Source organism: Bubalus bubalis, chromosome 10 (genome assembly GCF_019923935.1).
Source record: "Bubalus bubalis isolate 160015118507 breed Murrah chromosome 10, NDDB_SH_1, whole genome shotgun sequence".
NCBI lineage: Eukaryota > Metazoa > Chordata > Mammalia > Artiodactyla > Bovidae > Bubalus > Bubalus bubalis.
Window position 1 is genome coordinate 2,281,318 of NC_059166.1, and position 27,589 is coordinate 2,308,906.

Below are 27,589 nucleotides of genomic sequence, written 5' to 3' on the forward strand. Positions count from 1 at the left end.
CTCTTAATAAAAAGTTTGAATTGAAATTAAAAAGTACAGAATTTAACCGTCGGTCACAGCTGTGCTTACCAACAAGCATACCTCACCTCCCGCAGCTCTTTTTAACACTCAGGACCACGGGTGTCAGCACCTGTACAGACAGCAGCACAGCGGGCAGACACACACCAGACTGCCCCGAACTCCATCCCCGGCTCGACCCTGAAGGGCCCCAGTGAGACTGCAGTGTGTAAAACTGGTCATCTGGGTCTGGTCTTAGGCCATGACCACCGTTCCAGTCCAATGTGGATTTAAATTAACCAGCTTACAGATCTGAAATGAAAGCACTGCTTCATGGTTTCAGATGCATTTTGGTATTTAATATGTTTCAAAGCATCGTTACAAATAATAAATTATAACTGCAATGAGGAGAACCTGTGAACAAAACTGCTTACATGGAACCAGGGTGGTGACCTCAAATGCATCAGGGACAATTCCACGAATTGATTCCACAAATAAAAAATCACAAGCACCTCCAGATTTCAATCTTTAAAATAAGCAAAACTAAGGACACACACGAGGATTTTAATATAACCTTAATGGTCTAACAGACCTCCCAAACGGAAGGAAATGCAAAGCCGAGTCAACCTATCAAGTGTAACTTACAGTGACGGGCTCCAGGCTGCAGATCTTCCGGGCCACAGGCCAGCCCCCTGCGGAACCACCCATCGCCGCACCCTCTGACTGCAGGCGCCCCTCCTGCTGCCGCCTCGCCCGAGCCCCGGCGCCGGCGCAGGCAGCACGCGGAGCCGGGAACCAACAGCTTTACTGGCGCGTGGCGATGCGCTGATACCGGCACCGCACCGGCTCCCTCCTTGTGGTGAATGTGCGCCTCATCAGCTCTCATAGGGAAACATGCACCTACACCAAACTAGGAATATTAAATCTTCCACACATGGGCTCAAATAGGAATTATTGTGTTTAGTATAATGAAAGGTTAATTTTTAAAAATATCTGTAATCTTTTGCAACACAAGGCACCACCAGGGAGCAGACATTCCAGCAAAGAGTGATTGTCTGGAGGAAAAAAGGAACTGATCAGAGTCCTGTCCTTTGCTGACCAGCGCGCTTGCCTCTCGCGGGCCTAGGCGACGTCTTCCAGGTAATCGGCGACGTCACTGAGCTGGGACACGGTCAGGTCCTGCGTCAGGTCGTCCAGCTGGTCGTTCAGAAGAAAGAAGAGAATCAGTGTCAGCAAGAAAACAGTCGTAAATGATTCGTAGCATACTGCTGTAACTTAAAATAGCATCTTACACTGACTCACTTGTCCTGGCGTGGAAACACATACATTACCACACGTAAGATACAAGCCAGTGGGAATCTGCTCTATGACCAGGGAGCACAGCTCAGGCTCCGTGATGACCTACAGGGGTGGGAGCGGGGGGGAGGCGGGAGCGAGGGGACATATTTATACCTACAGCTGATTCACAGCAGAAAACAACACTGTAAAGCAATTATCCTCCAAGTATATATATATTTTTTAAAGTCCTCTTCCTCACTTTCTTCTTCCTGTTTTGAAATTGGCGACGATAACAGAAGCTGAGCAGCCGGGTGAACTCGACATTAACAAGATGACTGACTGCTAAAATCAGCCATTTGTAGTTCTTTTGGTAACTTTAAAGCAGTCTTTTCAGGACTCGTTAGGATGACATAAGGTGTACATGGCATCAGGAACCAGAGAAGGCGCCTCACATACTATCACTCAACCTTCAGAACAGCCCTGTAAGGGCGGCATTAACACCCCCATCTCAGGAATGAAGAAACGGAGGGTCACAGGCTAGAGCTTGCAGAAGCAAACACACAGCAAAGAACAAGAAGGCAGGCCCAGAGTCGTTACACAGTGCAGCCTGGTTGAAGGCCTTTCCCCGTGGTAGTGGGTGACAGCCAGTCCTACCTCACTCTGCAAAGCAAGCTCCACCTCCAGTGGGAGCCACCCTGACCGAGAGGCAGCCGCCCTCGGGTCACCGTGGGCACCCGATCCTGAGATGCCACCTGGCATCTCACACCCGGCACACACCTGAGCACTCTGCTCTCTGCCGACAGACAGCTCAGGTGTGCATCTCCAAAACCAAGTCCTGACTTTACCCCCGAGTGCCTGTTAGCGCGGTCTCTTCCCCTGGCCTGCTCAGGGCTCGCCGACACCCTGCAGCCAGGCTCTGCTTCAGCTCCAGCACTCACGGGACTCCTCTGCGGCCACCTCCTCCCCCAGGGACTTCTCTGACGAGGACCCCTTGCCTACACTGTCTACACCCTGAGGCAGTGGGCTCTGACTCCAGTCCTGACCCACTGGAGCGGCCCTACACCCACAGCAATGAAGTCCCAGTAATAACACGCAGGCATTTCACAAGCAAAACGGGCCCTAACTGAAAACATTCATGACAGGTGTTGTTCTCAGATCTGGAGCAGGAAACCCCACCATAAACCTTTGCTAATTTTCAACTGCTTTTCTCCCAGCCTCTGAAGCTTCCCAGTGACTCGAGGCAACAGGCACAGACGGCGGGCCCCGGGGGAGGGGCGGCCTCGTACCTTATCACTGGTGTTGGCATCATCCACGTCCACAGAGAGGTCCTCCTCGATCTCTTCCCCAATACTCAGCTCACTCTTCTCTGAGCGATGGCTGGTACTAATTTCAGGGAAAAATAAAAATAAGAACTCTGATTACAAGCATTGAGAAAGAGTAACTACCATTCTTTCATGTTTCGGGTGTCTTAATTCTTTAAATAAAATACAATAAAATATTACATGTCATTCATTCCATACATCCCATCTCACTTGATCCTAAGCTGCCTTAGCAGCAGCAGCAGGCCCAGTCCCACCCATTTAACAGATGAGAAAACTAAGGTCACAGTGGTGACGGTAGTCACACGGCTTCAAAGAAGAAAACCCGGATTTTAACTTTCATCTCTCAGAACACTGTACGTTACAAAGTGAACATGAGTCCTAAACTGGAAGAAAAACTATCAATTGCATAAAATCCGCACACTGATTTAAAATTCCTAATCATATCTACAACAAATATTACTTCCCAATTATTAACCAAGTCATAGATTATGTTTTTTTTACATTTATAAAAAAGTTATTTGAAACAAAATATCAAGAACTGTCATCTCAATCAGAAAAACAATCTGAGAGGGCGCTCTGTTGACGCCAATTGTAGACAATTCCCACCAGTGAGATGGGAAAAGGGCCAGAGCCCCGACAACCGTGCCCACACTGCTCTTGCGGCCTGAGTCACCCTCCAACGCTGCTTCCTCTTCTGATTCTCATTAAGCTCCCTGAACATGAGGAAGATGTTCTTATTCTAAAGTGACATCAAAAACATGCTTCAAAGTCTAGGGACAGTTCTTGATTAACTCTCTTTAACTCACGTGCAATCAACACAAAAAAGAGCAGACAGACACTAAATAAGCACAAATGTGATTCTGTCATACTGTCCTGTTCGGACATTGTTGACAATTTATATATTTCTTGTCCAACCATTTTTCTTACCTATTAAAATCATCAACATAGTCATCTTCTTCTCCAGTCCCTGATAAGTTTAAGAAAACATACATATGTATTTATAATAAACACACCTCATAATATCTACAATTAGACATACATGTTTCCTTCAAAAACTACCCCACGGCAGACAGAGTGAAGAGTGAAAACCCAGCTAACACAGTGGGGACAGCTGGGCTGCACTTGGATTTGGGGAAACTAACCATCCCCTCACTCGCCTCCAGCTTCCGCAGCCAATTCCAGGACAAAACAGCCACCACATACTGTGCTGGAGCCGGCCATCAGCTGCTGACCTCCTGGTTCTACGGACAGCTCACCCCCAGGCCAAATCTGCCCACGACCTGTTCCGTGCAGCCTGTGAGCTCAGAGTGACTTTTACAGTTTTCAGTGACTGTAAAACACCAACTCTTGACACAGACTACACGTGGCCACAAGGCCTAAAGCGCCTGCTCTGTCCCACCGCAGAGTTTGCCGGCTTGTGCTTTAAACGTGCCCAGTGCCCGTCTGTGAACCCGAGCACCTTTGTCTAATATAAGGAGCTCCGGATAGGCTGACTGGCCCTTCACTGAAGATTTTAGTCTAAAAAACAATCACCTGAAAGCAATCAATACTGAAACTGGAAATTTAGTTACCTAATCCAAGTGATCCAATTTTATCATTGACCAATTTAAGATCTTTTAGAATTGTGTTTCCCCTTTTACCTGTGAACAGGAAAAAATATGCACATTAAATTGTCTGTTAGAATACAACAGTCTCTAAACCATGTCAACTTTTTTTTTTTTTCAGGGTCTGTTGACACATGATAACTGAACACTAATAAATTACGAATTGACTATAAATTACGAATAAATTATGAATTACACTGCATTATTCATTATACAATACAATATGCTTACATTATGTATCACACACCCATTTTAACCACACACTACCATAGTATACAGACCTTTTGTAGCCATACTATATTCTTTTTTGGAACTTGGAAATCGAAACCATTTTTACCTGGTTCAATTTAATGGCTATTTTGCTTACTAAGCTCATCTCCTCGCCGGTTTCGCTTTTCAGCCCTTGTTCTCAATGCCCTCTCTCAGTCACTACTCCTGAATCAGTGTCAAGAGCGGCACGATCATGGCATTCTGGACTCCTTCCCTGGGGGTGACAAGGCCACAGGAAAGGAGAAAAGGAGGGGAACTGGCGTGGCAGTCTGACAGACACGTGGTGAGTTTACTAGATGCTGCGAGAAGCCACAGACCGCCTCCTGTGCGTGCCCTGGGGAATCCATCTACAGTGGAGCCGCGCCTCACGAAAGCTCAGCAGCACTCCGTGCGTGCTCGGTCGTGTCTGACTCTGTGCCACCCCGTGGACTGCAGCCCGCGAGGCTCCTGAGTCCAGGGGCTTCTCCAGGCATGAATGCTGGAGTGGGTTGCCATTTCCTTCTCCAGGGGTTCTTCCTGATCCAGGGATCGAACTGCATCTGTTACGTCACCTGCATTGGCAAGCACGTTCTTTACCTCTAGCGCCACCTGGGGAGCTTAGGCGCACTACAAGATTGTGCAAAATCCCAGAGCAATTTCTTAATAAAGATCTACTCAGAGGCACACTTATGCTCTAAACACTGGCAGTTAAACCCTGTATCTACTCTGATGCAGCACACAAAGCCCATCTATCTGCACTCCAACTGCACGTTTGAGGCTGTGCCTTTAAATCCTGGGTCTCATCGCCATCTGTGCGCAGCAAGGCCACTCCAATTCGAGCTAACAATCCCCATCTTGGCTACATACAAAAACATACAGCTGATCCAGATCTCCAAAGGCAGAGGAGTATTTTAACATTCTTACAACGATTACTGTGGTATGTACAGAATCTCTAACACAAACTTTAAAAAATTAATTGTACTTAAATCCTACATAAGTCATTTTAAATGTCCAGCAAAAGAGAGATGGCTTAAAATTATGTCTATTTATTATATAAGACAGCTAAAAACTCAATTTTCTGAAAGTATTTTCATGGCACAGGAAAAGCAGAATACAAAACAGTACAGAAGATATGACCAGACTCAAATTTTAACAGTAACAAAATATTAACAGAAAATATCACTGAGTAGCAAAATTATAGGCTATTCTTATGATTTTACATATATTTTCTGAAAAAATAAATGATCATACACAATTAGAGGAAAAATATCAGCAGCCTACCAAGTACATGTCTTCAATCAGCAAATCTAGAACTTTCACTCACTTTCAGACTCTTTCAATGAAGGGGCTCCAGCAAGGGAGCTGAGTCCACTTTTTAGGGGGGGTGCATCAGAGAGCGACGCAAGGCTTCCTGCTTGCTTACTGGGTTCACTTCTCCTGACGGGAAACAAGCACACAGTTAACGCGGTTCTTACACGCTGCCCGTAACGCATAAGCACCTTGAATCCATCTCATAGGCAATGCAGGGGCTGGGAACTAAAGAATATACATGTCACAGGTTGAAGCCAAAATCTATACCTGCAAGGCAAAGCAGACCAAGAATCACTGCAAATTCATGCAAGGCATTATCGCCTATCTCCAGAATTTTCTCCCCTAAACGCACCTGCCCCTCTCACCAGCCTCACCGTCTGTGCTTTCACTGGGAGCCGCTTCAGGGGCCCAGAGATGCAGGCAAGGAACAGCCCAGGAGCCAACGAGCACAGCACGACACTCCAGTCATGGCCCTGCCGGCCGGGCCATGGACGACCCCGCCAGCTGACCCCTGCTCAGAGCCAGGACTGCCCGCCTCCCGGGGACGTCTGACAACACGCCTGGCCCGCCTGCTCGCACTCACACCGCGGCCTCTCACCCCTCCAGCACTCCAGGAGTCCCGTCCCTCTCTGACCTCGTTTCCAATTTCCCTCTTTAACATTTGGTTCTTCTCAGCAACATACAGGCGTGCTGCTGTCTCCCACCTTGACGCTTCTCACCCCATGTCCCCTCCAGCCGCCGCCGCATGCTCCGCGCCCCCTACAGTCAACTCAGCAGGAAACCAGTTGCCCCCACAGCCCCACCCTCGGGCTCTTAAGCCCAGCCTGACCTGCCCCGGCCCGGCCACCCTCGAGCAGACTGCCCGGGAAGGTCCCGAGCGGCCTGCAGGCGCTGAGCGCGGTGTGGCACTCAGCCGCCTGCCCTGGCCTGTCTCCCCGTCCCCCGGGTTCCCTTTCCGCCGCAGCGCCCTTCCTCAGGGGCCCTTCAGCTCCCCCACTGGGCCTTTAGCTCAGAGGGATGAGTCTTTCCTGTCTCCTCCAGCCCAGACCTCTGCCTTCACACCCACACTCACACCCGAAAACACACTTCTTCGTGTCGGCAACCTTCTTAAATTAGCGGGTGGGAAGTGCGGTCTGGACGGTCACACGGCCCCGTGCAGCCAGCCTTGCTCTCTCCACCCTTCACCTCCGTGACGGCAGTGCCAGCCTTCCAGTCCCTCAGCCCGGAGCCCCTGGAGGTGCCCTGACGCTGCTCTGCCTCCCGCACACTTACCAGCAAACCCCTTTGGATCCACATTCAGAACACATCCCTAACCAACTTTCCTCAGCACTTCCACCTGGCTCACCCCACAGCTTCTGTCTGCAGACGCAGCAGCCAGATCCCGCCACAGCGCAGGTCTGTCCCGGTCACTGCTGCTCAGACCCCGGGCTTCCGGGACCCTCACAGCGGGGCCAGGCCTGGCCGTGTCGCTTCCCCGGCTCGCGTCCACCTCCGACAGGCACCTTGGCCCAGGGCCTCGGGCCCGCCACACCGTGACCCGCGCGGCCTCCTCTCCCCTCCGCGAGCCCACCCTGGGGCTGAGGCCAGCTCCGACACCTCGAGGCCCAGCGGCCTCCACACTCGCACTCCTGCCCTCACGGCTCAGCTCCCGAAGGCGGCTGCGCCCCGACACGGCGCCTGACGGGCCCTCGCTGATGCTGCCATCCGAGTGTGAGTTCCCAGAGGCAGAGCCTGCCTGCCTCATCACTGCTGTGCCTGGCACGTGGCCGGCACGCACCACACACCTACCTGCTGAAATCGTTAATGTCCAGGTCTTTCAAAACCTGGACTCTTTAAGCCCTAAAAGGCTTTAAGGACACAAAATCAGACTTATGAATTCAATAATTACAGACCATTGGTGCTCATTTTCTTAAACACAAAATAAAACATGTAGAAACTCCATTTCTAAGCCTCGGGTCTGATAACATAAAAGCACAGGTTACTCACCAACCGTACGCTGCTTCTGGTTTAGGAACGGGGTCATCAAAGAAAGAATCCCCTTCCAGGTCATCATCTTCTGGACCGGGACCCGCTTTGGCATTGACATCGAGACTGTTGTTGCTCAACAAGGACCCGATCTTAGTTTCATGGGCCAGTAAGTGAAGACCACTTCTGCTCTTCGGTTCTGATGATGAGACACTGGTGTCGCTGTGACTAGCATCATTGCTGGCCTTCTAGAAGACAGAGGAAGAGACAAAAGTTCTTGGTGACATGAGAGTTAGTTTATAACTAACTTCTGAAGGGGAAAATGTCAAACCTGTTTATACCATTCCTCTCCTCCCCTGCTCCATGTACCATTCCTCTCCTCCCCCACTCCGTGGAATACCTTTACCCAGCCCATTCATGAACAAACTCTCCCATTTCCTCCTGCATTATGTATCACTGCTTCACAAATTACTTTAATATGTTTTCAAATGGCAAATGGAGAGCATAATGAAGAGGCAAGGAAGAGCATCATCATCAGCATATCACATAAATGAACCCAGGAGAAACACAGAGAACATATCAGGAAAATGCACAATTTTCTACTCAGTGCCAAATACCAAGGGCATCAAGATCAAAGTTTTGTGAGTGAAATCACTCTTCATTCAGACTTTCAGTGACTCCCTAATCCACACCTTCCTTGTACACCCATGGACGCATGTATATGTATGTTACTATGTGAAAGTTAAAGTGTTAGTCACTCAGCCACGTCTGACTCTGCGACTCCATGGACTGCAGCTCACCAGGCTCCTGTGTCCGTGGAATTATCCAGGCAGGAATACTGGAGTGGATGGCCATTCCATTCTCCAGGGGATCTTCCCCACTCAGAGATGGAACTCGAGAGTCCGCACTGCAGGCAGATTCTTTACCATCTCAGCCACAAGCAGAGTCCCAGGTTTCCACAGCCTTAAAGCCACGCACGACTCTGCCAAGCATTCATTCTTACTCTTGTCCTACTGACCTGGTGACGTTAGCACAAAACGTGCTTCTTGTTTTCAGTCAGCCTATCCTTCGCAACCAAATTTTATTCTATCCTTGGTCAGATTTCTTTTTGCCTTTAGACGTGTCTATGTCAACAACAATAAAAATAATAATGAAACCAAAAAGCCAGGTTAGCAATAATAAAAGGAGCTATCATTTATGGAAAGCCTTCAAATGTCTCCCACGGTTGCCTGATTTTAACCCTCAAAGTAACTCTATGGTATGCGGACAGGTTCTGTCTTCCCTGCCGACAAGGAAAGGGAGATGCAGAGGCATCTCAGTCACTTGCCCAGGCCTCTGGGGGGCTCAGGGGCCTGCTATCAGAGTCTGATTCCAGAGGTTACGCGAAAGGCCTATGCTCTCTGTTCAGCCGAGTCACAGGAAACTGCAGTTCTTATGGGTCAGATTCAGCCCTCCCACTGCAGAGAGCAGCACTGAGTAAGCTCCAGGTGTGTGAGCAGAGTGCTCTCCTGAAGCACGAATACGCAACACAGTCTCCACTCTGTGTGTGCTCAGTCATGCCCGACACTGCAACCCCATGGATCCCATGTAACCTGCCAGGCTCCTCTGTCCATGGAATTCTCCAGGCGGGAATCTGGAGTGGGCTGCCATTCTCTTCTCCAGGGGATCTTCCTGACCCAGGGATTGAACCCGGGGTCTCCTGCATTGCAGGCAGATTCTTTACCATCTGAGCCACCAGGGAAGGCCCCGTACTCTACTACTAACTATGTAATTTTAAGAAATTTAACGTTTTCAGGCATGAATTCTCTCAAAAACTGAACCAGAGTAGTCTTTTCCAAGCCAAGTTACCACAAGGAGTGAAGAAAAAAAGGGATAAGCGGTTGGGGAAAAGCTGCTGACTACTGAAGCAGGGTAGTAACAGCATGTGTTATAACTGATTCCACGAGACACCAGGATGACTGCACTTTTAACACGGGTGTGGCAGGGGACTGAGCAGTAACATACTCGCTGACATTTTCACACTCACTAGAAGGCATGATTAGGCAACAGCAGGTAAGACACACGCTATGCATTCCATATGTTATTAATGTAGAGAAATAAGTGGTTGTATAAAGAGATGTCTGGAGAGATAAACACCAAGTTATCTCCCTTTCAGACAACATAGGATATTTTCAAAGAAGCACACAATTTTTCAAATTTCCTCACAACCTTCCTGAGGTTTTCCTGTTATTATTAGTTACAGAGACACACCAACCACTTATTTATTTCTTAATAAGATTTATGCCCATTATAATTTCTGATTTACAAATGTTTTAAAAGATTTGTATATTTTCAAAGGAATATACATTAGGAAATAAATACCCTGAATTATTCTGCTATTTAAACACATTTATGACTATAGATACTGAGATAGTATCTCCTTCAAAACACCCCTGAGAAAACTCAAAAGGATGCCTGACCTGAAACAGACAAACACAAACGTAAAGCACATTACAAAAAACAATCGTCATTTCAAAGTCTCACATCATCAACATAACTTAAGTTCATACAATGAATTATCTGAACTGAGTAACTAATATGTCCATGATTATTTTTGACAGGTTTTAGCAACATTCTTGCTATGAAACAAAAGACTAGTTTTAGGAAGACAACTTTCATGGCATAGCACATTATGATGTTCAACATAATACAAACATACTTTTAAAAAATAAATTATAGTTCTATTTATCTATGGAGTAAAAATTAAACTTCAAAAACACTGAAACTTCTTTGGAAGTGTTCCCAACATCAATTTCTAAATCACACAGGAATGTGTCATTACTTTATACCTGGCTCTTTTTTTTTTTTTTTTACCAAAGACCATTATCTAACTGGGTTACTAATGAATTCATTAAACTTAATTCCACCTATTTTTTACTACTAAACAAAAAAAGAAATCCACATTAACAGGAGAAACATTAATCAAAACATTTTTTAGATTAAAACAAAAGTACTGCAAAAGTGTGACCAGAAAAAAAATCCTCTGACAATGGTTTAGAATTCACAGCAGGACCACCCTAGAGGCCCTGGAGTTATTATGAGTTTAATTGTGTTCCCACAGAAGGTTCAGTTCAGTTCAATCGCTCAGTCGTGTCCGACTCTTTGCGACGCCGTGTACTGCAGCGCACCAGGCCTCCCTGTCCATCAGCAGCTCCCGGAGTTCATGAAACCCACGTCCATCGAGTCGGTGATGCCATCCAACCATCTCATCCTCTGTCGTCCCCTTCTCCTCCTGCGTTCAATCTTTCCCAGCATCAGGGTCTTTTCCAATGAGTCAGCTTTTCTCATCAGGTGGCCAAAGTATTAGAGCTTCAGCTTCAGCATCAACCGTTTCAATGAATATTCAAGACTGATTTCCTTTGCGATGGACTGGTTGGATCTCCTTGCAGTCCAAGGGACTCTCAAGGGTCTTCTCCAACACCATAGTTCAAAAGTATCAATTCTTCTGTGCTCAGCTTTATAGTCCAACTCTCACATCCATACATGACCACTGGAAAAACCATAGCCTCGACTAGGTGGACCTTTGTTGGCAAAGTAATGTCTCTGCTTTTTAATACGCTCTCTAGGTTGGTCATAACTTTCTTTCCAAGGAGTAACTGTCTTTTAATTTCATGGCTGCAGTCACCATCTGCAGTGATTTTGGAGCCCAAAAAAATAGTCAGCCACTGTTTCCCCATCTATTTCCTATGAAGTGATGGGACCAGATGCCATGATCTCAGTTTTCTGAATGCTGAGCTTTAAGCCAACTTTTTCACTCTCCTCTTTCACTTTCATCAAGAGGCTCTTTAGTTCTTCTTCACTTCCTGCCGTAAGGGTGGTGTCATCTGCATATCTGAAGCTATTGATATTTCTCTCAGCAATCTTGATTCCAGCTTGTGCTTCTTCTAGCCCAGAGTTTTTCATGATGTACTCTGCATATAAGTTAAATAAGCAGGGTGACAATAGACAGCCTTGACGGACTCCTTTCCTGATTTGTAACCAGTCTGTTGGCCCATGTCCAGTTCTAACTGTTGCTTCCGGACCTGCATATAGGTTTCTCAAGAGGCAGGTCAAGTGGTCTGGTATTCCCATCTTTTTCAGAATTTTCCAGTTTATTGTGATCCACACAGTCTAAACGCTTTGGCATAGTCAATAAAGCAGCAATAGATGTTTTTCTGGAATTCTTGCTTTTTCCATGATCCAGCGGATGTTGGCAATTTGATCTCTGATTCCTCTGCCTTTTCTAAACCCAGCTTGAACATCTGGAAGTTCACGGTTCACATATTGCTGAGGCTTGGAAAATTTTGAGCATTACTTTACTAGCGTGTGAGATGAGTGCAACTGTGCAGTAGTGTGAGCATTCTTTGGCATTGCCTTTCTTTGGGATTGGAATGAAAACCAACCTTTTCCAGTCCTGTGGCCACTGCCGAGTTTTCCAAATTTATTTGCTGGCATATTGAGTGCAGCACTTTCACAGCATCATCTTCCAAGATTTGAAATAGCTCAACTGGAGTTCCCCAGGGACGGGGGAGCCTGGTGGGCTGCTGTTCATGGGGCCGCGCAGTCGGACATGCCTGCAGCAGCAGCAGCTGGAACCCCGTCACCCCACTGGCTTTGTGCATAGCGATGCTTCCTAAGGCCCACCTGACTTCACATTCCAGGATGTCTGGTCTAGGTGAGCGATCACACCATCGTGATTATCTGGGTCGTGAAGATCTTTTTTGTACAGTTCTTCTGTATATTCTTGCCACCTCTTTTTAATATCTTCTGTTTCTGTTAGGTCCATACCATTTCTGTCCTTTATTGAGCCCATCTTTGCATGAAATGTTCCCTTGGTATCTCTAATTTTCTTGAAGACATCTCTAGTCTTTCCCATTCTATTGTTTTCTTCTATTTCTCTGCACCGATTGCTGAGGAAAGCTTTCTTATCTCTCCTTGCTATTCTTTGGAACTCTATTCAAATGGGTATATTTTTCCTTTTCTCCTTTGCTTTTTGCTTCTCTTCTTTTCACAGCTATTTGTAAGGCCTCCTCAGACAGCCATTTTGCTTTTATGCACTTCTTTTTCTTGGGGATGGTCTTGATCCCTGTCTCCTGTACCATGTCACGAACCTCTGTCCATAGTTCATCAGGCACTCTATCTATCAGATCTAGTCCCTTAAATCTATTTCTCACTTCCACTGTATAATCATAAGGGATTTGATTTAGGTCATACCTGAACGGTCTAGTGGTTTTCCCCACTTTCTTCAATTTCAGTCTGAATTTGGCAATAAGGAGTTCATGGTCTGAGCCACAGTCAGCTTCTGGTCTTGTTTTTGCTGACTATATAGAGCTTCTCCATCTTTGGCTGCAAAGAATATAATCTGATTTTGGTATTGACCATCTGGTGATGTCCATGTGTAGAATCTTCTCTTGCGTTGTGGGAAGAGGGTATTTGCTATGACCAGTGCATTCTCTTGGCAAAACTCTATTAGCCTTTGCCCTGCTTCATTCTGTACTCCAAGGCCAAATTTGCCTGTTACTCCAGGTGTTTCTTGACTTCCTACTTTTGAATTTAGTTCCCTATAATGAAAAGGACATCTTTTGGGGGTGTTAGTTCTAGAAGGTCTTGTAGGTCTTCATAGAACTGTTCAACTTCAGCTTCTTTAGCGTTACTAGTCGGGGCACAGACTTGGATTACCATGATACTGAATGGTTTGCGTTGGAAATGAACAAAGATCATTCTGTCGCTTTTGAGACTGTATCTGAGTACTGCATTTCAGACTCTTTTGTTGACTATGATGGCTACTCCACTTCTTCTAAGGGATTTCTGCCCACAGTAGTAGATATAATGGTCATCTGAGTTAAATTCACCCATTCAGTCTGCTGATTCCTAGAATGTTGACGTTCACTCTTGCCATCTCCTGTCTGAGCATTTCCAATTTGCCTTGATTCATGGACCCAGCATTCCAGGTTCCTATGCAATATTGCTCTTTACAGCATCAGACCTTGCTTCTATCATCAGTCACATCTACAACTGGGTGTTGTTTTTGCTTTGGCTCTATCCCTTCATTCCTTCTGGAGTTATTTTTCCACTGATTCTCCACTGTCCCCCAAAAAGGGACACTGTAAGCCTAAAGCACAGGCCTCGAGAATGTGCCCTCATTCACAAACAGGGTCACTACAGATGTAACCAGCTATGAGGGGGCCATGGAGGAGGAGGGTCGGCCCCTAACACAATACCCCTGGTGTCCTGATGAGAGAGGACAGGTGAACACAGGGAGACGGCCCATGAACACGACAGCAGAGACATGGGTGACGTGTCTACACGCCAAAGGGCATGCAGGAGGGCCAGGAGCCATGAGAAGCTGCCGAGAGGCAGGCAAGGACTCTCCTTCCCACCTCAGAAGGAGCCAATCCTGAGACACCCTGATCTCAGCCTCCAGCCTCCAGCCTCCAGAGCCGGGGACAATGCATGTCCACTGCTCTGAGCTACCACGTCTGAGGGACTTTGTTAGAGCAGCCCTGGGAACTAAGAGGTATTTATAATAAACATCTGAAACATAACGAAGCTGTGTCTTTTCTTAACAGAGAGGCCTACTGCCCAGCACCACGGCAGTCACGAAGTGCCCTTCGTGAATGTCAGGACTCATACACTTGAAGGTAAACTACAGCAAAACTGAAAGAAAACTCCAGTGGATGATCCATTTTCTCTAACACTTACACAGTCAAGACTTTAATCCTTTCTACATTAACAGAGAATTAGCACCATAGAGAAGTTTCACAGAGAAATTACTGTTTTCCCAGTAGCTGAAAACTCAATTATTAGACTGTCTTAAAAACCTGGAAGAAAACAAACTTACTTTTCTACACTAAAGGCTTAATCTGCACTGTTCTTAAGAGAGAAACATAAAAGCCAAAGGAATATCCCAGCTCTGCAAAAGCATTTCAAAGTATCTGTCCAGTTTTAATTCCCCTCTGTGCCAGGCCTCCGCTCCCCTCCCCTACTCTCGCGTCTCCTGCTCCTGCGCCAGCAGGCGGACTCTTCACCACTGAACCACCTGGGAAGGCACACAACTTAAGGCTGGGCTTATCCCAGAATTCCAAAAATAAGGAACAAATTAAGAAATGTCATTTATTAAGAACTTGAGGCCAAAAAAAAAAAAAAAAAACTCAACAAAAATTAGTTTTAAAACACCTGAAAACAATTATCAACAGAAAGGATAACCTTTGATGCACCATTTAATGTGATGATTGAAACTGCTTAATGTTGAAAACAAACCATCCATCTAACATCTTACTCAGTTTTTTCATCTGAATGGTAAAAACCTTTGTGGAGCCTACCAAGTCTGTTGTGATTTTTTATATATTTTCCAGACAACTAGCACCATGCTTGGTACAACAAAACAGTTTACAATTAAACAGATTATTACAAATGCATTGCAAATGTTAATACACATTGAAAATGTCTGAGTAAAGAAACACCTTCTCATCCAGTATTTTTGCACCTTGTATTTCTCCTCTACTATCCATCCTTCACTGTCTTACAATAACAAAACCAGGAATGTAACTTTTATTTCTACTAAATTAGTCCAAAACCTTAGATTTTGCTATGTATATTAACAGGTTTACAACAGTAGTAAGTACAAACTAGTTATCCATATAACTGATTTTTTAAAGTTTATTTCTGATATGAATATAGCTTCTCTGAAAATAGCCAAGTTTCTGAATAAGTAATGAATACTTATGCCTTACCACAGGCAAAGCAAACAGTAAGGCAGGGCAGCTTTTTCTGCTGGGCGCCCGGGGCTTGGGCTCTTCACGGCCGGGGTGGCACTCCCCGATGAAGGTGCCACTGCCTCCGGTGTGAAGGGCTCCCCCTGGAGCCCGGCTGCGGGCCACCCCAGACCAGAGGCAGCTCGCTATCTTGGTTGTTAGGATGTGGAGAGTGTCGGGCTACTTCAGGGTACTGGGCACCTGCTGTGTGCACAGGGCAGAGCAGAAAGGCGGGGACGGGAGAGGAACAGGCTCGTCTCTCAGGCTGGAAGCAGGCAACATGGGGACAGCACAGGCTCCTCGTAAAAGCGACTCAGAGACGTGAGCAGGAGGGAGAGGGGAAAACTGTTTCCAAGTGACTGAGCAAGTGCTCTGGGCTCAGGAGTACAATCACGAAACAAGAGGGGCGAACTTGCAGCCTGCAACTCCAGCGTCCGGGCAGACAGACTCTCCAGTCACCCCTCAGAGCACGCGAGCCCTGCTTGGAGCAGAGGAAGCGGGACGTCTGGGCCCCAAGGCTGCGACCAGCGCACAAAGTGAAGCACGTCTCCCGGGGGCTCTGGTTCTACATATCAACTTCTTTCAAATGTTCTAGCGTCTTTAAAACTCATGACACCAACAAGAGTTTAAAATGCAATACTACAAAATATACTTTAAAAAAAGGGTGAGAAGTTGATTTAGGACATCTATGAAAAAATTCCAATTTATACTTTCAATTATTTTCCTTAAGGTCTGTCTCACCTCTGCCATTTGACCATAAGCTGCTTCAGGGAGGATCTGTGTTAAATTCGTCTTGCTCTCAGCACTTAACACTGAAGACTTTCACTATGTAAATATACTCCAATACATTTTAAAACATCTTCTCATGTAATAGTGCACAAAGAGCAGTATGAACAAATATAATAACAGGAACTTACCATGGAAACCACTAGAACTAAAGCCAGCTAACATAGCAAACACAATTTTTCAAAATGCTTAAATTTTGGAAGTCTTGAACTCAGTGAAAAAAATCTGTACATAAACTAAGACTCAACAAGGATTAGCGACTCTCACAGAACTAAACATTAAATAACTTGATTTTATTCTAAATAAGTGTAAGAACTACATTAGCAATTGATAATTACTCCTGAGAATTCTAATATTTAAATATTATAAGCAGCACATCTACAAACTTATTCAAAGTCTGAGACCTTTTGGGGAGGAAAAAAAGCAGCCCCTTAGGCAGTGACACAGTGGGTCCCCGAGTCCACTGTGGGCAGGCGCTTGGAGGGCCAGGGCTTAGAGAAAGGCTAACGGACGCACAGGGCTGACAGCTGTCCAACACGAGTCGAGTGTCCTGAAGGATACCAGGGCTGGCCTTTCGGTTACCAATTGCTGCTGCTGCTGCTAAGTCGCTTCAGTCATGTCCGACTGTGTGCGACCCCACAGATGGCAGCCCACCAGGCTCCACAGTCCCTGGGATCCTCCAGGCAAGAACACTGGAATGGGTTGCCATTTCCTTCTCCAATGCATGAAAGTGAAAAGTCAAAGTGAAGTTGCTCAGCAGTGTCAGACTCTTTGCGACCCCATGGACTGCAGCCCACCAGGCTCCTCCGTCCATGGGATTTTTCCAGGCAAGAGTACTGGAGTGGGGTGCCATTGCCTTCTCCTCGGTTACCAACTAGAGCTTATCCAAAAAGTAGTCTGATGTTCTAATTACCTCAGATAAAAATCAGAAGGTTAAGAAAACACAGGTGACCATCCACTTAAGAGAAAAGTAAAGTAAGAGGAAGGTATTTTCAACTTTTTCTGTTGCCAACAAATTAAGGAATTTTCGAGGCCAAACTGAGAGCAGAGTTTTAAAATACAATAATATGATTTTCACTGGGTAAAAACTGGAAGTCAAACTACTTTTTATTTTATGTCGCCATGACTTTGGCATATTCTGCTCGTAGATAAAGAAAGCGGTATTTCAAAAGGAAACACAGCCCTAGGCCAGGGGGAACTGGGCACCGGGGGAGGCCCGCAGGGGCTGGCAGTGTGCCCGGCCAGCTGCTCTCCTCCCCGCCCTCCCGCGTGTTACCTTGGCACCAGGCTGCTGCCCGCTTGTCTTCTTGTTACCTTGTCCTTTATACCTTGGTATCTGAGCATGAGAATGAAATGACATTTTACCACAAAATAGAAACCTTTAAAAGTAAACTAATTCATACCAAACTAAAAAAGATTCCTATCAGAAAATGTCTTAAAATTGGAAAGTCTAATATATTCTAAACATTTTTTTAGCCTTTTCTTGACACTCTTCCTAAACTCACGCTACAGTTCATGTCCAGCAGTCACAGGGTCACACACAGGGCCCACAACCTCACCCCACCCCGCTCCCCGCGTGAGACTCACTCCTTCCCACTCTGGCCAGAGGCACCCCGAGAAAGCCAGCCTTCCATCCTCGCAGCTTCCTTTAGGAACCGCCTTTCTCGGGGGGAAGCAGAGTGAGCTCGTCCGGGCCAGGCTGGCCCTGGGCCTGGCCACAGCTTCCCAGGACTCCTAGAGCTCTCCAGGCTGATGAGGTGCCCTTCTTAGAGCCCCAGACATTCAGAGACCTCAGAGAGAGAAGGAAGCTGACCAGAAAGGGGTGGGCGAAGTACTGGGATCCTGAATCACGACCCTGTAGGACTAGAGAGGAACTGCATTTTAATTGCCAACAGAATGCCTTGTCTCCAAACAGCCCCACTAGAGATGAGCTACGGTGTCCGAAGTGCTCACTGCCCCCACAGGCCTAGGTGCTGACGGAGAGCCCCAGGCAAAGCTGAAGACCGTCAGAGGGTTGATGGGGACCACTGGAAACAATCAAGTGTCTCCAGGTTCACCTTAAAAATTACCATCACTTCTCTGTACTTACAGCAACATTTCCTGACTTAAAAGTTAAGTCTCATGATCATTCTCATGATCGAGCTTAAAACATTTTTATGTAGAGAGAATAGAAATACGTAACAGACATTAATATTTCATCCTGAAGACATACAATATGTGGAAAGTCCATATTGCTAACATGCTTTAAGAAAAAATATCTAAAAAGAGAACTTCCAAATAACTCAGTGCTACAGGTACTACTAAGTATTTAGGAATATGCATTAATTTAAATACCACTAAAGCCAGATATTGTCACAGAAAGCAAAGCTTTTTTCTCCTGTGGCTCTCTGTGTGGCACTTCATCTGAAGACAGCATCAGACTGACTCACAACCTCACTCTCCCTGCACAGAAGTTCCAGCCTGATGAGCATCGTAGGAGAATCCTTCCTAGACCAACACCTGCCCACCCCCCTACCAGGAAAGGCTAACTGGACCTCAGGAAGCAGGACAGCTACCAACAGCATGATGGCCTCATTTCTGGTTGGGAATAATGCACAACATTCCTCTGACTCCCAAATTTAAAAAATAAAAAGGAGCCACAAAATCAAAGAACCAGCAACAAACAACTGGAAGCATTCACGGGTGCCTACTCCCAGGCCTCTGGAAAAGAAAGGAACCTAGCAGTGTAACTGCTGCTCTCTCGACGATCACCTGATTCAGAAAGACACAGCACCGGAGCCGTCGGGGCGGGCGGACGCGCTCCACCAGAGGCGCTCACGCGGCACCAGTAGACCCACGCCCCGTGGACAGCACCCGCGGGCTCGCCCACCGCGCGCAGCGCCACCCGGTGCAGGGGAGGACACCCTTCCTGACCGTCACCCTTCCATCCACCCCACTAGGATGGGCAGCCCTGATTCTAAATTCCAGCAGCAGTCCCACTCCATTTCTTCTCCATTATCCAAATCCCTGAAGTCAGAAGGCCTTAACTTGAACTCACACACACACACACACAACTCATACACACGTGCACGCAGACACACACAACTCATACGCATGCACACACAGAGACACACACACCTCATGTGCATGTGCGCGCACACACACACTTCATACACATGCACGCACGCAGACACACAACTCATACATACATGCGTGTGCAGACACACATGCACACACACGCACACACACAACACACATACTACTCATACACACGTGCACGTACAGACAACACACAACTCACACACGTACAGACACACCCCTCATACACACACACGTGCAGCGACACACACGACTCATACACATACGCATGCACACCACACAAAGATAACCAGAGTACATAAACGTTCTTTTAAGCTCTCAAAATAGCTCATCAGTATAAAAAAATCATCATAATGCACAATTCCAAATCTGAGCACCTGTCTACAGTATTTAACCAACACTTTTATATTCTGGAACTTAATATTCTGAAATTATAGGAATTTAAAAGTGAAAAATAAGTAAACTTCTTCTGTCAATTGGACAAAATGTTCACAGTATGAAATGAATGCAAATATCCTACAATTCTGTCATTTAACAGCACATTTCTATGGTACAATACTCAAAACACTATCAACAAAGCAAAAGAATTAATTTAAAAAATTTTTTATTAGAAAAAGTAAATTTAGTATTTTAAAAATGCATAGTACTAAGATACAAATCTCATGTGGCTCGGCATATAAATCACTGATGAAACAATTTAAGAACATATTTACATGGCATTTCCTACTGACTTGTATAATGGTCCCAAAGGGGCTTATTAAAGTTTCAGAAGATTCCCATAAATAAAGACTTCAACCAAAGATAAAAAGCACCTTCAACAACAACAACACTCGTACCAAGACTAGAGACAGGAGCCTTGGCCCGCTCACCTTACTGGGAGGAGTGTGTGCACCTGTTTTTCCTTCCGGTGACTGTGGTGGAGAATGTACATCAGACAGGTCCAGTGCGCCCTGAAATATTACATGGTTGAAAATTAAGACACATTTAAAAACAAAGCATAAAATACTAGTTATACCTCAACAGAATTTAAACACTTAAAACCACTACACAATGTTGCCATTTTTATTTCTTCCTATTAATATAAACATCCTTAGATTTTCTCCAAATTTTACCACAACCACAAATAAACAGACTTAGGATTCTAATTACCTGCTGAGTGTTTCCCTCAAGCACTTGAACAGGCTCCTCAGGCCACAGGTATTAATAAATACGCCCCTAGCGTTCTTTCCAAGTGAAGCTTCTCACTTTGCTTTCCCTGCTCACCACAAAAACACTGTCCTCTGAGTCTCAAAGATCATCTCTTTCTTCCCTCCCTGGACTTCTTTACTTCATTTGGTCTCAAAAAAAAAAAACACAAACCCTCATAAAAACAAGTAACTATTTCAAAAATGCGGGATGAGGCCCTCAGTTACAGGGGCTGCCAGGAGTGAGAGAGGAAGGAGAGAGAAGGTGCAGGGCAACACTGCAGAGCTGGGTGGGGGAGAGGATCACTTCAGGCGAAAAGAAGAGAAAAAGGACAGGGCAAGGAAGCAAAGGCCACTCTGGGGTGCGCTCTGTCTGGAGCTTCCAGATTCAAAACCAGGCATGGGGCTAGAAAGCCAGGTTGGGACCACATCATGCAGGATCTTATAGCTGAGGAAGTGAGAGTTGCTCAGGCGTGTCTGACTCTTTGAGACCCCATGGACTCCCCTGTCCAAGGAACGTCCAGGCAAGAATACTGGAGTGGGTAGCTGTTCCCTTCTCCAGGGGATCTTCCCAACCCAGGGATCGAACCCAGGTATCCCGCATTGCAGGCAGATTCTTTACCAGCTGAGCCACCAGGGAAGCCCACCGCTGAGGAACCTGGAGATTATTCAGTGTCATTCCATACTCACTGCAACGTTTAAAGAGGGAAGAAATAGACAAAGGGCTGAATTTTAGAATTAATTCAGCAATCATGAACAGAAAAGACTGAAAAGATGTGGCTCCAGCAACCTGGTTTTAAGGAAGGTTTAAAACGCACGTTCTGAGGCTTCCCAGGTGGCGTTAGTGGTAAGGAACCTGCCTGCATTTCAGGAGGGATAAGAGGCATAGGTCCCATCCCTGGGTTGGGAGGATCCCCTGGAGGAGGGCAGGGCAGCCCACTCCAGTCCTCTTGCTGGAGAACCCCATGGACAGAGGACCCAGCAGTCTATGGTCCACAGGGTCGCAGAGGCGACTGAAGCAACTTCGCATGCACACACACAGAATCACTTGGGGTGAAAGCCCCTCTGAGTTCAGTGGGCTAATCCACAGCTAGTTTTCTTCTCCAGCATCAAAAGTCAAAATGAGGTCAATTAAATCTACAATTTTTTATTTCATTATAAAAATCACAGAATGTTTGCCCTCTAAGTGATAAGGACTAGTAAATGACAAAAGGGCCCATGCAGACACCGTGAGCTCCCTACTTCAAGTATCAATCCACTGCGTGTGTGTGTGCGTGTACATACACGAACTACTAAAATGAGACACCCGGGCATGAAGGGTGGAAAACCAGCACAAAGCAGAGAGACACGTCCAGCCTAACGGGTCTGCATCCTGAGGGAGGAAACGATCACATTCTGGAGCTACTGAGACCCCAGGCCGGGTCCACGTGACAGACCTCACCTACGAACCAGGCAAACTGAGTGGGAAGCTTTGGACCCATCTGTGAAGAGTCACAGACTGAAAACGCATTTACTGAGTCTCGATTCCAAATCAAACCTACTGGACAGGAAAACTACTGTGTCTGTGTTTGAGGCAGACATCCTGCCAAGGAGGGCATAGAGAGCTCCCAGGAAGCAGCCTTTCTTTCAGGAGCTACTGCCAAACCCCCAGGGCCCAGGAGGCACAGCGACAACTCTCACTGACAAACGGGGCCAGGGTGAGCCGAGCCACAGGGACAGAACCTATGCAAACTGAGACGGGACGTGCAGGAGGGGCCGGGCGGGGGTGGGCTGGGGGGGACGTGCAGGAGGGGCCGGGCGGGGGTGGGCTGGGGACCACTTCTGGTCTGGTGCAGCTTTCACTGTCAGAAGTAAAGACAACAAAGTCAGTTTTCTTTCACAAAGATTCAAACGTGCCAGTGAGTTAACCAGGTGAAAGGCTGGAAATTCTGGTCTCAAGCCTGTGAAAACGATTGGACTGGGCTTGGGAATCCTGTGTTCAGTCCTAACAGCAAAGGATAGAACAGGAACAGTGGTCATGGCCTGCCCGGCATGGCTCCCAGAGCTCCGTGATGCGGCAGCCTCTAGTCCTCGATGCGACCACCGACACACCCGAGTCTCTCCATCTCACAGGTGCTGGGCCTGAGGCACATGGAGGGTAAGTGGCCAAAGAGGGTCACACACAGGGTGGAGCAGAGCCTGGGTGTCACCCAAGCAGTCTGGCCCCAGAGTCCAGGTTACTACTAGGATGCTAAGGCAGGGAGCGCAGACCAGAGAGACAGAGGGCAGCCACCACTGCGCGAGGGGAATCCCAGAGCAGAGAGCAACAAGACACAAGGGGCAAGCGGAGAGACAGCAATCTGGGCCCCAGGAGCCGAAAGACGTGTCACCTCCACCCACAGACTGAGGCCCAGGAGACAGCAGGGACCAAGGCCACCTTTTCATTCACTAGAAGCTAGCACAACGGCCTCATGGAGTAAGTTCACACCAAAAAGTGCTCGAATATTACAAATGACTGAGCCCCAATGCATGAGCTGCAGTGAGGGCTCACTGCCTTCTCCAATGCCCTTCCCACACTCTCCCCCAGTCTCACACTGAGATGGAGCTCAACAAAATTTCAACCTGAAACAACTACTGCTCTCTAACTAAAAACTGCTGCCCCTAAAAAGTGCAGAGCTGACCATGGACTACAGTGCCCGTCCTCCATGACGGCTGTGTGTGAGCTCGGCGGCTCAGTAGTGTCTCTTTGCGACCTCATGAACTGCAGCCCGCCAGGCTCCTCTGTGCATGAGATTCTCCAGGCAAGAAAACTGGACTGAGTTGCCACTGCCTTCTCCAGGGGATCTTTCCGACCCAGGATTGGAACCCACGTCTCTTCCATCTCCTGCGCTGTAGGTGGATTCGAGCCACCACGGCAGCCCTAATTGAAATGTGCATTTCCTTATGTGAGCACACCTTGACTAGCTCCCAACTCCTCTAGAACAGACGGCTTGCTTATATTTTATCTTTTAATTGAACAATCTATTTAGTATGCCTTTGATGCTATAGGTACTCAGTCACGCTTTAATGATTTTCAAAGATTCTAATGGGAAACACACTCTGAGACTCCGAATGGAGTAACGGCAGCCCATAGCCTCCCAGGCTCCTACCTGCCCACCTCTATACAACAAGATACCTGAGACAATCACAGTGCTGTCTGTCTGTGAAACAGCATCTTGATGGGAAATGATTGTAAAGGAAACCAGACCATTAATCTCATTAGCATGATTTCTAAAAAGAAAGGCTAAGAATCAGAAATACAATGGCTAATTTAAACTATCAAATTGTTTAGAAACTGCAAAATCAACAGTTCAAAGTTTTAAGCCTAGTTTTAAAAAGACTTTAAGTTCAAAAATTTTTAACAAGCCTACAGTTCAGCCCGTCTATGTTTAGAAGCAATAATAAAAATAACGACCAGCGATCCATTGGGTGTCCTCAGTCTCCCACATGCACCAACTCGTGCATGTGAGCCTCCCGGTGCCTGAGTGGACGTCCACCATCCCCGTCCACAGAGGAGGAGCCGGGCGGGGAGTCGCGTGAACAAGGCAGAACTCGGCTGGTGGGGGAGCCGGCAGGGGCTCCACACACCTGGTCTGAACCCCGCGCTTTGAGGGTCCCTCCCCAGAAAAGGCACAGCAGCAGCCTCAGAGCTTCTGCGTCTACAGTTTTCATCAAATCGTGCATTTATACAATCTCTGAGTATGTCTGGTTTGATTTGAAGGAATGGCCTCTTTTTATTTCAAGCTGACTGACTCAACACGTGTCAACTAATCCGCACGGCCGCCCTAGATATGCAATGACTGGAAAACAGGAACAGATAACAAAGGACAGGACCGTACTCACTTCCCCACTGGTCAGCCCTTTTTCTTTCTGTTGACAGCGTCTGATCACTTCTAATAATAAGGGTCCACCCACAGTACCTTCGGCTTCAATAATTCCTAAATCTCGGGCTAAATTCTCTCGACCTTCAAGACCTTGAAACTGAGAAAGAAATAAGATGTAAGAAAGTAAAACAGAAATGCACAAAAATATAGCAAAACTATTTTCAGAGGTGAAAGAAAACTATTTTCAAACTTAAAGGCATCTCTAAACTCAAGGACACCATTTTTCTAATGAATGAAATCTCCATTTTTAAGATTACACATCTCCATGTTTAAAGTCCCCACTAGCAGGCGCAGGCTAACACCAGAACACACTCACTCTGCAAGAACAATTCTGGCAAGTTTTGTGAAGCAGGGACATTGGTGCCAGCTGTCTAACAGCTCAGATGGCTTTTAAGAAACTAAGACATATCAACTATAAAAACAATCTTTATGCAAGACACTCTACATTGTCAAATTTTGTTAATTTTCAACTTGTAATGAACGCATCTGTGTCAAAGGCAGCTTCAAGGACAGACATTAAAAAGCATCATTCTTACTGTGCTAGTTTCAGGTTGAAAAACTGCCAAGGTAAAGTCAAGATTAAAAAACTGAAGAAATTCGGCAACGAGACTGGCCACCAGCCGGCCTGCAAAGAGCAAAAGAGAAAGTGGGAGAGGATCTTTAGGAACCGAAGCCTCATCATCAACACTGGAAGTAAGATAGCTAAAGGGAATAAAGTTTCTCAAGGTTTTAAATTACAATTTCTTCTCTCTGAATAATACAATTAAGGGATAAATGTCTCAGTCTCCCTCATTAGGATTGTCAGTCTGAAACAATAAGACAATATGATGTTCCATAAATGGATTAGACTAATTTGCTTATAACTTTTTACAGTAAGTCAGCTTTCTGTAATAAAACTGTCTTTAACCAATAATGTTCCATAGCCAAGGATGTTCAATAGCAAATCAACAGCTGTCCAATCATATACAATTTAAAACGAGAACTTCTAATATTTGAAATTTCAAAAAATAATCTGAAATTCCTGACTTCTCTCAAATGGAGTCAGGATTCGAAAATTCAGAGACAGACAAAATAAACAACAAACATCTTACCATCCTTTGTATTTAAAAACTTTTTCAGGCTCTCATTGACTAAAGGAGTTTTGTTCTGTTAAAAAAACGAAATATCATTAAACGTTACATGTTCGTCCCCACTACAAAATGTAGACCAAAGTTTAATTTTTTTGCAAGATATTAAGTAAAATACTGTTAGACAAAAAATTATGGTTAAATCCATTCTGTAACTACTGATTATTACAGGAACGGTTTTTTTGTTAAGGTGAGGCCTGAGACAGGTAAGGGAGTAGTTAGGAGATTGTTCCTGACAGCAGCAAAAGAAATTTTTAGGTGTAATTTAGGTGTAATAGTAATGGATTTTAAATGTTAATGAATTAAAGGATCCCTGGAGCATAAAGGACTATGAAACCATTTCTTCAAGTGTTTCCAATTTCCCCTAAGGAAAGGGATCTATGAGATTTAGTACTGACTTCAGAGTTCCTGTGATAACTTTCTTTAGGTTACTCCAAAAGTCTAAAGCATACATGAAAAGAGAACGACCTTAACTCTCCCCTAACAGTAAAGAGGCATAATCTTTAGTTCAAAATTATCCCTGGCTATACACTACTATAAACAGCATCTCAGAATGGCTTTTAAGTAATTAGAACTTAAACATAAATGAATATGGTCGTTCAAGTTTGTAGATTTCATACCTCTACTTTTTCTTGCTCCTCTAGTGCTAAAAACACAGCTGCTCGGAGTTCAGCCTTTAAAAAGCGGGGTGGAGAGGAGGAAAAGAACAAAAATTATCTCCAGACAATTTTCATGGCAAGAAGCACAAACACCGAAATTTCCAAAGTCAAAACGAAAACCAGCAAGATGACAATGCTTAGGAGGCAGGTGCAGAGAGAGGTCAGAGGGCACCCTGACACCCTCTGAAGAAAATGACCCAGGCTCTCAAGTCCACTGTTCGTGCCCCTGGCACTGTCTCTCTCGGCACCCATCTCTCTGGTTTAAGCTGGGACCTCCAGTCCTTAATCATGCCCACCAGTCGTGTGAATGAATGAGAAACACACTCCAAGAAACAAGCCGTTGGACATCGGCATCCCGCTTGTTACAGAAAGCTGGAGGGGCTGGCCAAGGAGTGGGGAGCAACTCGACCACCGGACTGTGGGCGACTGTACGATCGGAGGCGGGGCGGGGACCGGGGGGAGCAGTGGACAAATGAGCCCCAAACGTGCAGTGGGGACCAGAGGGGACAGTGAGCAACTGGACCCCAAACGTGCAGTGGGGACCAGAGGGGGCTGCGGAGACTGGACCCCAAACGTGCAGTGGGGACCAGAGGGGACAGTGAGCAACTGGACCCCAAACGTGCAGTGGGGACCAGAGGGGGCTGCGGAGACTGGACCCCGGACGCCGGGGTCGGCCTCCTCCGACTAAAGCCGGCTGGGCCCCTTCGTCCGCTGACTGCCGCACCGCCCGGGGCTCCCCGTGACTGACCCCGGACCCCTGCGCGGGCCGCCCCCGAGGTGGCCGGCGGCTCGGACCCCAGCCCGGGCGGCCCCTCCATCGCGCCCCGCGCCCCTTTGTGACGCCCGCGTCCACACGGGCCCTGCGGCCCGCGAGCGCGGCCCGCCGCCAGCCCGCCAGCTCCTAGTCCCCCGCCTCACCTTGATGCGGTTCAGGACCCCGCTGTTCTCCAGCGTCTGCACCAGCAGGTCCCGCAGCTCCGTGTCCTCCTCCGCCACCACCGCGGCCGCCGTCGCCGCCATCTTGCTTCTCCAAGACAACCGCCCAAGCCGCGCCAACGGCCGCGGTCGCCTCAGCCCGCAGGGCGCGCGGCCGAGACCACACCCCCGGCGTCGGCGCGCAGCCCGCCGTCACGTCGGGGCGGGGCCGCGGGCGGCGCGGGGGGGCGGGGCCGCGGGCGGTGCGGGGGGGCGGGGCCGCGGGCGGGGCGGGGCGGGGTGGGCGGGGCGCCGCGGTCCGCAGAGGCCAGAGGCTTGGTGGGGCCCGGGTGGAAAGTGGGGTTAGGCCGGGAGGCAGGCGGAAATAGCGGCGTTTGGAAGGTGTCAGGTGCACGCTGCTGTGGAAGACGGGCTGAAGT

The 27,589-nt window shown here is 47.0% G+C and overlaps 1 protein-coding gene across 4 annotated transcripts; it reads right to left on the minus strand.

Moving 5' to 3' along the window:
• Positions 1-334: 334 nt before the first annotated feature.
• On the minus strand, positions 335-27,353 carry CEP43 (centrosomal protein 43). 4 transcript variants are annotated; one of them, XM_044924001.2, is made up of 13 exons: positions 27,153-27,353; positions 26,196-26,249; positions 25,540-25,594; positions 24,985-25,073; positions 24,408-24,545; positions 20,232-20,312; positions 17,561-17,620; positions 7,748-7,971; positions 5,775-5,887; positions 4,169-4,237; positions 3,525-3,564; positions 2,562-2,658; positions 335-1,194 (listed from the first exon to the last, which is right to left on the minus strand). In XM_044924001.2, the coding sequence occupies exons 1-13, from the start codon at positions 27,252-27,254 to the stop codon at positions 1,120-1,122; spliced, it is 1,197 nt and encodes a 398-aa protein (XP_044779936.2). In that variant the 5' UTR covers positions 27,255-27,353; the 3' UTR covers positions 335-1,119. The 4 variants fall into 4 exon arrangements, with proteins under 4 accessions (XP_044779936.2, XP_025150059.3, XP_044779938.2 ...); XM_025294274.3 differs by having other exon boundaries at positions 7,748-7,974; positions 27,153-27,352; XM_044924003.2 differs by lacking the exon at positions 17,561-17,620.
• Between the last annotated feature and the right edge of the window lie 236 nt (positions 27,354-27,589).

Coding starts and splice junctions, on each gene's coding strand:
- CEP43 (XM_025294274.3), bottom strand. CDS start 27,254: ATGGCGGCGACGGCGGCCGCGGTGGTGGCGGAGGAGGACACGGAGCTG. Junction 7,975..17,560: donor GGCAGCAGCCTGGTGCCAAG/GTAACACGCGGG, acceptor TCTGTCTTCTAG/AAGGCCAGCAATGATGCTAG. Junction 5,888..7,747: donor CCAGAAGCAGCGTACGGTTG/GTGAGTAACCTG, acceptor GTTTCCCGTCAG/GAGAAGTGAACCCAGTAAGC.